General features: G+C 44.7%; 1 protein-coding gene across 1 annotated transcript in view; it reads right to left on the bottom strand.

The window, feature by feature from the left end:
* Positions 1-10291, bottom strand: part of LOC105901295 (mannosyl-oligosaccharide 1,2-alpha-mannosidase IA-like) — a 125623-nt gene extending 115332 nt beyond the window's left edge. Inside the window, exon 1 of the mRNA XM_031581597.2 lies at positions 9556-10291. Within this exon, the coding sequence (XP_031437457.1) occupies positions 9556-10056 (501 nt within the window). The 5' untranslated portion in view covers positions 10057-10291. The remainder of the gene's footprint in view (positions 1-9555) is intronic.
* Between the last annotated feature and the right edge of the window lie 2437 nt (positions 10292-12728).

Raw genomic sequence — 12728 nt, 5'->3', positions numbered from 1 at the left:
TGCTTAGATACAAATGCTGGCAATGACACCTTCTTCCAAAATTCATGGATACCTGTTCCATTCAATGTTCACTACCAGCAAAACACTGTGGAACTACAGCATTTTTTGCCAATGTTTAGATACTCTGTTCAGAACAGTTAACTTTCAGTTCAAATCCTTACTTACAGTAATTTAGATCACTGTAGATGGAAAGATGCTTTGTTTAGACAGACAAATTAAATGATATGCTTGAATAAGAAAAAGTATTCTTAATTTAGCAGAAAGTTTATTTAGATTATTTAGTTTGTTTTGGCTTGCAGACTTCTCACTATCTCTAATAGTAATAGAGTCTATAGAAGGCAAACATAGATGTAACTGTTCCTGAGAAGTTGTTTCCACTATTACAGTACTGCTCTTTATGTAAGTCATAGGCTATCAGTGAAAGACAGTGATTGAAGAATGCAATTCTTCAATTTACAGTAATTACAGTAAATTTGAAACACTCAATTTTGACATCTATTGTGAGAGGCAAACCAACATATCAACACTGTCTTCAGATACTTGGCTTGGATTGACGTATTTCCAAGATGCAATGCAGAGGAGAATGTTACCGTAAATGCGAAGTTCAAACATGTAAAAGTTTGACACCAAATGCAGAGGACAGAATGGATCAGCATTACTTCTAGTGGTATTACAGTACTTTGGTAGACTGTATCTTGTGTTGATGTATGTAATTTACTGCATTGGAAATACTGCAGTAAATACGTAGCATATTCATGCCTTTTTGTTGTAATGTAGTAAGCCTATATAGTGCAGTAACACATGCAATTCTAGCATATGGCTGTAATGAAACATATTGCAGCAGTTTAGAATTATTTGTTTACTGTCATATTACAAACTTCATTACTGTAGTCCAAAGAAGTGTTGTCTGTGTGTGTTTTTTCTCTTTTTTTAATGCAACACTACAGTAATCTATGCTAAACTGGAGGACACAGCAACATTTTATAGATGCAATTAGCAATGCTTCAAGTTGTTAGTGTTTTTTAGATCATTGTACTCTGAGAGGGAACATCTGTTAAAGTTACGGCAGAATTGATTGTGGTGTGGTTGTTGTACTGCATTTTGCACCAAAAGTGAACTGGTATGCAGAGGTGTGTGTCTGTAAAGCCCACTGTGTTAAGTGTTTGGGAAAAGTATCCATGGTATAGGTACAAGAACTAAAATGATTGGAAAAAACTGTAATAGCAAACACTTTCCAAGAGGTGCAGAAGCTGAAGTGTATTCTGTCTCATTATGTAAGAGGTCGACAGAATCAAAAGTTAAAACAAACAACAAAAACAAACTTTTCCCCTAAATGTCATCTTCTTAGCTTGTCACGCCACCGAGGGTATGTGAAAGACACAAAAGTAGAACAAACTGTTTACATAAACAAGTCAAAGCCACAATCTTCTTCATCCCAGCTATGCTGGAGCATAACAGCATTAAACATTCTGTGGGGGACACCATCTGAGAGGCAATACGACCCCCAAAAGCACTTTCATTTGAAGTGCACTTTCTTGTCATCCAACGAGAAAAGAAAAATGCATTTTTCATCAAACAGTTGATAACATTTCCAGAGTGAATTACAGTTTTATTCGCCGTAACTGTCCAACTTCAGAGAAACTCATCTTGGGATTACGTTTGCTTCTCAGGCAGGTGGTGTGTGTGTGTGTGTGTGTGTGTGTGTGTGTGTGTGTGTGTGTGTGTGTGTGTGTGTGTGTGTGTGGTAAATGAAAAGCAAAGATAAATAAACCAGTAGCTAAACGAAGCATAACACTGGCTCCATTAGCACAGCATGCTAGGGGCATCAATCTACCGGCTCCTTCCCACGATACTCTCATAAATCCTGACTGGATGGAGGGCTCTTTTAACGCAAGACAAACTCAATTATTCTTCCCGAATCTCCCAGGCTTTTTACCACCATACTCCAAGAACTGCCGCCAGGTAGAAAGGAAAACCACAAAAGCACTTGAAAAGAGCGAAAGAGCTCAGAACCATGTTGGACAATTCAGTGGGTTTTTTTTCCTGGCTATTTTTCCGATTTTTTTCCCCACAGTTCAATCACAGGATTGGCCAGCCTTGCATCTAATACCCAGGTGAGCGGAGGCTCAACACTCTTCAGTGCTCAGACACAGAAACAACACAGATGGGCATCAATCCCGAGTAATTGTCCCATGGCAATCTCATAAATCCGCACAGCGAGGAGAGCTATTTAGCATGAGATGAATTAATCAGAAAATCGATGCCTCCTGATCCTCAAAAGGCTTTTACAGGTCCTATAAAACCGCGCTGTCAGGGAGAGGATTAAATGGAGAATCTGTTGTGTTTGAGGTCTGTGAATGAGGACAAGCAGAGGTATACAGAGACAATGTTTTCTATACACTTTGTTGCTGTGTTCTCCAAATCATCAGTGATTTGATAGTCCCCTGGCCTCTTCCTCTCAGTTACACAGATCAGTGCAGTTATTATCCTACATCCTGAGTGTCTATTGATCTGCTTTGGAGAGCAGAGATGGCAGTCTTCTTCATTTAGTCTGACTGATGGGAAAGCTTCCATTCCTGTATGAGCTCGCTGGGATCGTGTGAAATCAGGGACGTCAAATGGGATCGACGTCCATTTTAGCTCTGCATGAGCCTTCCTCAGAAACTGAACATCAAAATGGAAGGCATAAAACATAAACACACAAGGACGTATTACTAATAACGCGCTTCAACTCAGAGCAAGCCTGTTGGGGGGTCTACAGATTTCACGAGAACTCATACAGCAGACCAACACATCCTTCTTTACGGACTTCCTTCTTCATACTACCCTCTCTCTTTCATCTTCATCTCTCACCAGGGGGCTGACATCCACCCCAGAGACCCCCAACCACCCTTTGACTCCATCAGGCCTTAGAAGACACAGATGTCTCCACGACCTTCGGGACTTACGGGAGCCTTCCTTGAGCAATGTGCTGCTAGAAATCAGCGGAGCAGGCCAGATACAGAGAGTGGATGAAGTGAGAGAGAGAGAGAGAGAGAGAGAGAGAGAGAGAGAGAGAGAGAAAGAAAGGAGGAGAAGAGTAATTGCCCGGCCACTCTTAGAGTTCGTCTTACAGTATCAGGCCAGAGGAAACACCCACCGCACACTCACTTTAGCCTCAGAGTGGATCTGACATCCTCTTAAAGCAGCGTCCGGGTTCAAGCACAGTCAATCTCACACAAATGGATGTTGGGAGTGCACTGTGGTGCACCCTTGTGATCTAGGTAGATGATAATCTGAGGAGATCCTGGCACTCCTGTTCTATCCACTCCTGAAGATGGAACAGCTAGTTAATGGAGACTCTAGATCTATCTATCTATCTATCTCTTTATGTATTTATCACTTTCTATCTCTTCCATCTCATCCTTCTTACCATTCCTGTCTCTATCTACCTCTCCCAGTCTCCATCTCCCCTCCTCATTCAACCTTTAATTCATTTTATTCTTTTCTCTCCCTCTCTCTCTCTATCTCTCTCTCTCTCTCTCTCTCTCTCTTTCAACCATCCTCTTGGGGGAGAACAACGCATGTTTTCAGGCCTGGAAGTAAGGGGCTGGTCTCCAAGTGAGGGATTGCCTGAGTTGTGTTCCCGTCGTACAGGCATTAGGTATGCACTCGGCTGCTCACTCTGAGCCTCTATCTCACTGCTGTGGGGTGGAGGGGGGAGAGGACCACAACAGCGGGCTAAAGCAGAACACCACCTGAGCCTTAGAGGCCACGAGGCCACACAGCCTCGGACAACGAGGTCCTACTGGGAAAAATGAGAGGTAAGACAGAGGTTGAGACCGAAGTTGAGAGTCCAGGGATGTCCATGTACACTATAGTCTGGCCGCATGCACTGAGGCTGTTTCATAAAAAGAGAATCTTAGTAATCATAATGGACGACACAGTGTTCAGCTAGCAGAAAATAATGCACATTCGAGGTGGTTCATTCAAACATTCAAACATTCAAACTGCTATTACTAGTTCTAAATTGATGGTTGCAATAGTCAAAGCCCAGTCGGTAGTTCCATAACTCTCGTTGCCAAGATAGCATATCTTAGCATTCTATTGAGCCTTAGCCTTGTAAGATCACAGCAGTCCTAAGCCCAAATGTACTGCAATGGTACTAAACGCTATTTCAGATATATGTGACATGTTGCTACTCTCTGGTCTGTACTCCCGTCAGCCCACTCATTTGTTACTCTGTCACAAAGCAACAGTTCATGTAAACATCACAACAAACTTGATAATCAAAATTGATATGCAATTGATAGTCAAACTGATATAATCCAGTCAAGAAAATGGAACTACTTCATAGGTGTGCAAACATCTAAAACAGGAAATTCAACCAATAATAATTGAATGAAGGTTATGGCTTATGGCTTATGGTTATGGTTACGGTATTGGGCTCCCAGTCATGGTTGATGACTTGAGTCAAGGTTGAGTAAAGGATTTGCATATCTCCTTAAGCTTTTATAAAGCCTATTAGCCAAATGTTAAAAACAAACTGAAAACAAACCCCAGTGGGCACCTGTATTGTTTGATCATCAGGTGATTAAGAAACACGAAAATCAGGTTTGACCCTGAAAGTTGACACGAGACAAAGTAACAAACGTCTCGTACAAGGCTAATTGATTTTTCCCTCGCCTTAGTCTTCAGGCCAAGATGCTCAAAGGCTAACCATTCATCATTTTCTTAACAGGCCACAGTATCTGAGCTAAAGAGCTGAAGTAGAACACCTTTAAAAGGCCAAGTCAGTTAGTTAAGATGAATTTATTTAAAACAATGCTACCAGAAAAGATGGCTCAATCCAATGTCTTGTTCCTGCATAGTTGTTAGTTGTTCCTACACAATAATGGAGAACTTGTCAGAGTGAAAATAAAACAACAGATTTGTAAACATGAATGTGAGAGTGCCAGCCTATTACATAACCAGGATTAAAGCAAACAAAAAAAAAAACTTTTCTATCCTTAATCCAGTAGATTTCAAATGCAATCAAGTATTATAGATTGGGGCAAGCCAGTGCTCCTGCCATGTCGTTTCTGGGCCCACATGAATTAATAACTCATATTATTCTGTGCTGTCGTGTTTCACCTCTTCATCAACTGTTATCATCCTCCAAGGGGGAGGACGAATAATCAATGAAGCCAAGGCTGTAAAGCAGCCTATCACTGTGAGCAGTTGTGATTGAAAGCCCAATCTCTTACCACCCTCCACAACAAGGCAGCCTTCCTCTGATACCAAACAGACCCAGTGTACAGCCAATCAGATATGACCTTGACTAGTCTGTGTGAGTAAAGAGAGGAAAACAAAGATGTGTGAGCCTCGCAGCACTGCCTGTCAATATTCAGCTGACTCTATAGTTGTCGGGAGTATCTGAGAGATCTACAGGAAGCAGGTCAAGCAAAGTTTCGTGTGTCTGTGTGTGTGTGTGTGTGTGTGTGTGTGTGTGTGTGTGTGTGTGTGTGTGTGTTTGTGTGTCTAGGCAGCAGAGGCAAAAACGAAAACAAATGAAAACAAAACATAAAGAAGTGACCCAAAAACTGCTGCATCACTGTTGTATGTTTTGTAAAGGTTCTCTCTCATCTCATTTAATCCCTGCCTTATCTGAGGACTTAATTACAGCTCTGTGTCAGCATGCAGGTCAAACTCTGTCTCTGTCACCCTAACACTGATCCTGTATAGTTAGTATCAGTGTGTGTGTGCGTGTGTGTGTGCGTGTGTGTGTGCGTGTATGTGTGTGTGTTTGTGTGTGTGCGTGTGCGTGTGTATGTGGTCAGAAAGAAACCAAACACTTAATAATACAACATTTGCATCACCATTATCTCTCTCTCTCTCTCTCTCTTTCTCTCGCTCTCTCCCTTCATCAATTGCTCTTTTTCTTTTTTCCATTTCTTCTTCTCTATGCATCTTTACTCCTTTGCCCCGTCTCCCATCCATCTTTTATTTATATGTCTGTGTGTGTATGGGGGGGTGGGGGGGATGCGGGGAGGCAGCAGCAAAAAGCAGTCTGGCTGAATTATTCAGCATATGTACTTACTTCACTTTCCTATCACAATAACAGAATCCAACTCGTCACCCAAACTGCCAAACATCTGACACGAGCAAGATCCATAAATACAAACAAAACACATAAAACACACCAGACAGCCGAGACAAAAATACAAACAATCACCGTGGAGGAAATGTAACGCGTGCTGTTCAATTCTCTGCAATTTACCTGCTCTCCTCATCCAGAATGATTGCCATGAGTTTATCAGAAAACCAATGGGCCGCCCTAGATGCTCAAGCTGGGGACGTCAGTCTAGGCACGCATGCTGGCAAGTGGTTCCCATCTGGCCCGAAGGGGGGGGGACCTGCTGTAATTTGCTAATCAGAGCAGAACAGTGACTAGGCGATCTCTGTCATCTCGCTGGCTTAAGATGTCTCTGTCACCGGGGGCTGTCATCTCTTGAGCTCCGCGATGAATCACCGCTCCGAGAGAGAAGGCCGCTCTGACATGAATCCGCTAATGAGATGCAGGCTATTAGACATGACAAAAGAGATATTTGAGCTTTCAGATGGAGCTCGTGGGACACACCCCTAGTGCCAGGCTGTCTGAGGGCACGCTGTCAGGCCCACTGAGCGACCGAGGCTTCGACGGAGCCGGTTTCTGGTGGAGAGTGACAGCATGGGAAAGGCTTTTTTTTCTCTATTCTTTTTTGAAGTGTTGACAGGACATGACAGTATTTTAGGCGGCCCTCTATAAAGCTGTTCAGATAGGGAGAGCATTTCAGGATATCCCCTGTCCTCAGGATCAGGTCACAATGATCAGAAGGAACAATGCTCTGTCCCTTAAATCTGGTAGGCTTCAGGTCACAGGGAAAACACTGTCAGATACTGCATGATGTATGTATCTGTTATCACAAATACCATATATACCAACATACCATCAAATACAAATACCAAACATACAAAACTAACATTCCATCACTTAAGCAGTCCTGAGATGCAAAAGTGTCATCAGCTGAAATGGCACTAATAAAGACAGACCCTAGTGGAGCACTACATCTCCCAAACATTCATGTCAATTCCACTTCCATAATTATGTTGTGTTAAGATCGTTTAAACCCTAATGTAGCCTATTATTAACATGAAGTACGCTACTTTAATACTAGGTACATAAGGAAACTGAGCCTAAATAATGTACAGTGAATGAAGGAAGACAATGGCAAGTGTGTGTGTGTGCGTGTGTGTGTGCGTGTGTGTGTCAGTGTGTGTGTCAGTGTGCATGCTCCTGACCTGTCTATCTGTGTGACAAAGGGAGGGGAGTTATGGAGTAGGAGACAAACTATATGACTATATGACATCAGGAGTATTTCAGTAAAGGACTGAGATCATTTGGGGTGACAGTTATGAGCTGATGCTGAGTTCAAAAGTCACACTGGAACACAGAGCTGGCAGCCAGCCTGACTGGCAGTTGACAGTGGAGCTGAGTCCATCTGATCGCGAGAAAAACATCATTCTCGTAGCTGGAGCGAACCCTCGTAGCTTGGGGACAATCTGAAGACTACAGACAGTGTGTTTCTGTACGCATATGTCCTAAACATAACCCAGACATTCATTTTCACTTTTCAGCTCTTCTGCCTCTCTTTAACTTCAGTAACAAAGAAACACACACACACACACACACACACACACACACACGCACAGTCTGCAGAGTTCAGATTATTTTCATCATCAACAGCAGTCAGACATAGTCTCTTAGACAGAGCAGCCTCATTTAAAAGCCAAAGAAACCAACCCAGATGCCTCCAAGGCCGGCTGCATTAGGCCGTGAGTGAGAGCAGTCAAAGCCTCCAGATCCATTCAATCAGGAACCGTCTGTGCAGTGAAACGCCTTTCCCTGCTCTGACAGAAGCCCTGACATACTCTCACAGTGTGAAGCTGAGAGAGGAATCTAAAGCTTTCTTTAGGAATTTTAAAACCTTTTACTTCATTTGACATCATGTGTAACCCTTTTATTCCTCTAGAATGTTCCAGTTGAACAGAAACAAACGCAAAGTGCCAATCAGTTCTCCTCAGTCTTCTTATGAATGTGCAGCAATCAGTCAGTTCCCCATTACAGTCCTCGATTGTCTCTCTCTCTCTCTCTCTCTCTCTCTGGATATATTAAGCCCTGTACAAAAATACTTTTGAAAGGCCACAGTGGGTGTCGCTGAGACAAAACCCAATGAAAAGCCCCTGCCTTTTCCTCCTCTCCCCATGTTCTTGACATTAATTGCAATAAATTGCTGTTTTTTCCCCCTCTACAAGTGAGTGAATATATAAGCTTTGCAAAGATAATAACGCCTAGACCCGGCTCTCAATATCTGCATAGGTGCTGTAAAACACACATCAGAAAATACACAGTCTGTATCAGTCATGATGGCTATTTGTGGGAGCTTAATTCATCCCCTTTCAACCTTGTGTGATAAAAGCTAGTCTTGTAAGAATCCCCAGGCTTTCATCCAACACAGATCTGCTGCCGCACAGGACAGACTGATCTCTGCGTCTCTGATCTTTGTAGGCATTTGGCGAGCAGCAGGTCTACCCGTACTTTACGGAAGGGGATAATAGGCTACTACAGTGTCATCAGACTGCATCCAGCATCATGAAAAAAAACAGTGTCAGTACGTTGTTTTCAGTGTCTAAGGGGCAACCAGGGAAACCACACAAACAAATGCGTGCGCAGACTGCGCACACACTCATGGTTATTCATACACAGAGCTTTACAAAACTATGTTGTGATTGAGTTTCTTGCTGATCTTTAGTCAATGATGAACAATGATAATAATAATCACAGACACGACCAGGTCTGCATGACTATCTTCAAAACTGATAAATCATTAAATTATATTTGATTTGTTTACCCCTCAGTTTATAGACACACACGCAGACACAGGGTATGCAACACTTATGCAACGCTCACTGCCTTTTTGCATTGTGATGTAACACTATGTAAGCAAATGCGAGGTTGTGAAATGCTGACCCAAGCAATTTTCCACAAAGCATCATGGGCATGTTGTGTCAACAAGCTGCTCTGTGCGAGCCATCCACATGAGATACTCAGTTAAATAAAATAACAAGGCGCTGAAGCATTTAAAAATGAATTGATTGGGATAGGTTTTGTATTAAACTACCGTGAAATGTTATTGAACTACAAAGTATTGTCACAGTATACATCGGCTAGTAAGTGTATGAGTGAGAGCCAGTAACTGCCTTTATGACACCCTCATAGAGGCAGTTACTTAAAAGCTGCAGATAGTGATGGATGTCCTCGACATTCTTCAGGACCATGGACAGGGCAGGGACTAATGGATGAGCCGCTGCTTTTGCTGCTGGTGTCAGTATAATGGAATACTCTTAGCATATAACTCTACTGTTTGTCTTTGGTTTATTTTGACTTTCTATAACCACTGCATGCGTTTTGTGAGGCAAAGGGGAAGACGGGGGTTAATCACTAAGTCTGACCATCAGTTAACTGAGAGCAACAAAAAATGAAACGCAAAGGCCTACCTCTTTTATTTTCGCCCTTTTCTGCTTAATTTCTGGGTCCGATGGCTCTTGTCCTGTTGCTCCGGGTGGTCGGACATATTCAATAATGGGGAGGTTGTTACCTTTCCAGCCTTCAACAAGACCTTGAACAACTTCGTCCTTATCGCTTTTGATATCTTTCTTGATATCTTCGGGGTGCTTTTGAAGTGTGTCTTGGGCTTCAATTAAGAGTTCATCGTGATCTTTCTTTATTTTAACTATTTTATCCGTATTTCCACCTCCAACGCCGGAGTCTCGATCCGTACCTGTTCGTGTGGCCGTTTCGACGGATGACGAGCGCAAAAAAACTCCACCGAGAAGCTTTGACGAATTCGGTAAGAAAAAAAGCACTCCGATACACAGCGTAATAAAAGCACTGAAAACTAAAAGCAAAATGAATTTTTCAGTCAGTCGAAAAGAAGTCGGGCTGGAAGACTTCCTATTTGGAGTCGCAGTGAAAGGCAACAGAGTTACTACAGGCATTTTCTTTCCTTCGTGTCGAGAGACAGGCTGAAAAGAGACAGGTTGAGTTCACAAATCAGATCGCTTTATCTCCTTTCGCCACATCCAGTCCGTGTAGAAAGTCAGATCAGGTTGGTCTAGAGATTGTCTGTTGTAAAAGTCTGAAGTGCCACGCTGCTCGCCGCTGTATTATCTCTCCATACCGAAACACATCTGCAGAAAACTCTCGCCTACTTGTCTGCGGAGCTCAACGGACGGAGCGGTAGTTATGTGATATTGACAGTTCTCCTTGTCCAATCACCTCCCTTCTGTTGCGTTCGATACTATTATAGGCGTATATTCATAACGTGTCTTTATTCATCCGGTACATTGAAGCTAGGGACCGTTTGTTTTTCAGCAATGAAGTTTGCGAATGCTTGTGTATCAAACAGATTACATAATATTGTGTCTGATCAACTGTTTATAATGTCCTGTTAAAAAATGTAGGCTATGACATCAACCAATGGAATGGGAAATGCAATTGAAATAATATTAAGTGTATGTGCTGTATCTCATGACTTGATTTTGGATCCATGTGTGAATGTTCCAAATGTCTATATGTATCCTGCAGCTTCTCACTTTCTTCTGGCGGTCAAAACCATGACAAAAACCCAACAGTTCTTCAGGACTAAGCAAAAAAGATCATAAATGACATGCCAATGTACACAAAACAAGTCCACCACCATCCTTGAATTGTATAAATAATAACCTATATTACATTTAGTAAGAACATACAGTGTAAGGTCTGTGCTCTGTCCGTGTCTTAATTCTGTGTTTGTCTCCCTTGTGTGGTCACATGTTTGTTCCCATGTCTAGTCCTCGTGCTTCCTTGTTCCCGCCATGTGCTTTCCCTATGTTTGTTTGTCTATGCCATGTGCCCTCTTGTTGTTGTCCGTGTCTCCACCCCTCACCTGTTCCCAATCTCCCGGGTTGTGTGTGTCATTGGTTTCACCTGTGTCCTGTTAATTCCCCTTGTTTAGTCCACCTGTGTCCTTGTCTGCCCCGCCTTGATTGTTCTCACCTGTCCCTCGTTATCTGTTGCCTGTGTGTATATATAGTCCTTGTTTTCTTGTTCCTCGTGGTGTCTTCGTAGATTGTGTTTCATGGTATGTTCCTTGGTTTTCCCACTGCTCCTCGTGTGTTCCTAGCGTTTAGCGCTTCCGCCTTGTTCAAGTGATTACTCGTGCTTCTGACCTCTGCCTGCCCTACAACTGTTCTCCTGCCTATTCCCTGTTTGGATTTGTTTGCCTACTTTTGGACTGCCTACCTGTGTACCGAACCCTGCTAGTAAACGTTTATTCTTCTGAATCTACCCCTGTGCTGAGTCGTGCGATTGAGTTCTGCACAACACCCACCAGTCGTAACAGTACGAAGACACCAAGGATGGACTCAGCCGACTCAGACTCAGTGCTCAGATGCAGTTTGAGCAAACAAGCCTCCTCTCTCTGCCTCGTGACAAGGGAAATAGAGGAGCAAGGGAGAAGTTCCCTGAAGTTCCTGAACCTGCTGTTGGGACAATTCGAGCAGCTCCTGGATCGTTGGGATTCCCTCGCTGCACCTCCCTCTCCAGCTCCGGTTCCATGCCGCCTGGATTCCGGCTCCAGGGTTTCAGCTTCACTCACCAATACTGCTCTGGCTTCAGCTCCGACTCCACGTCTCCTGCCTCCCGCCTTCAGGACAGCCGCAGCCGCCCTAGGAAGAGCTTCTGACGCTGTCAACCTCGAAGCAGCCTCTACCAATGCCACCATCAGAGCGGTCTCTGACGCCGTCAACGCAGCCTTTGGAGCTTCCACCCTTGAAGCAATCTCCGCCGCCCTCGAAGCTGCCTTTGCAGCATTGGAAAGATTTTCTGTCACACCCAAAGAAGCCTCTGGCGCTGCCTTGCTCGATGCAGCTTCTGCTGCCATCGATGCAGCCTCTGCCACCCTCGAAGCAGCTTCTGATGCTGCCACCCCCGAAGCAGCCTCTGACGCTGCCGCCCCCGACGTAGCCTCTGTCGCTACCACCCCAGAAGCAGTCTTTGATGCCACTGACGTAGCCTCCGTCGCTACCGCTCTCGAAGCACCCACTGCTGCCCCCGACGTAGCCTCTGGCGCTGCCGCCCCCGACATAGCATCTATCGCTGCCGCCCCAGAAGCAGCCTCTGGCGCTGCCGCCCCCGACGTAGCCTCTGTCGCTACCACCCCAGAAGCAGCCTCTGATGCCACTGACGTAGCCTCCGTCGCTACCGCTCCCGAAGCACCCACTGCTGCCCCCGACGTAGCCTCTGTTGCTAGCAACCCCGAAGCAGCCTCTGTCGCTGCTGTCCTTGAAGCAGCCTCTGATGAAATTACTGATGGTGACGCCACTGAGGCCTACGCCACAGCAGAACCAGCCGCCGCTCTCCCTGCAGACCGAGCCGTCGCTGACCCTGCAGACCGAGCCGTCGCTCACCCTGCAGACCCAGCCGTCGCTGACCCAGCAGACCCAGCCTCACCCAGCTTGTGCATACCCTACAGCCAGCGCTGCCGACCCGGACCCCGCAGCCACCGCTGCCGACCCGGACCCCGCAGCCACCGCTGCCGACCCGGACCCCGCAGCTGACCCGGACCCTGCTGCCACAGCTGCCAACCAAGATCCTCCAGAATCCGTTTCCGATGCAGGCCCAGCAGCAC

The sequence above is a fragment of the Clupea harengus genome, chromosome 15 (assembly GCF_900700415.2).
Source record: "Clupea harengus chromosome 15, Ch_v2.0.2, whole genome shotgun sequence".
Taxonomy (NCBI): domain Eukaryota; kingdom Metazoa; phylum Chordata; class Actinopteri; order Clupeiformes; family Clupeidae; genus Clupea; species Clupea harengus.
Note: the sequence above shows the minus strand (reverse complement) of the source record. Positions and strands in the feature narration are given on the sequence as shown.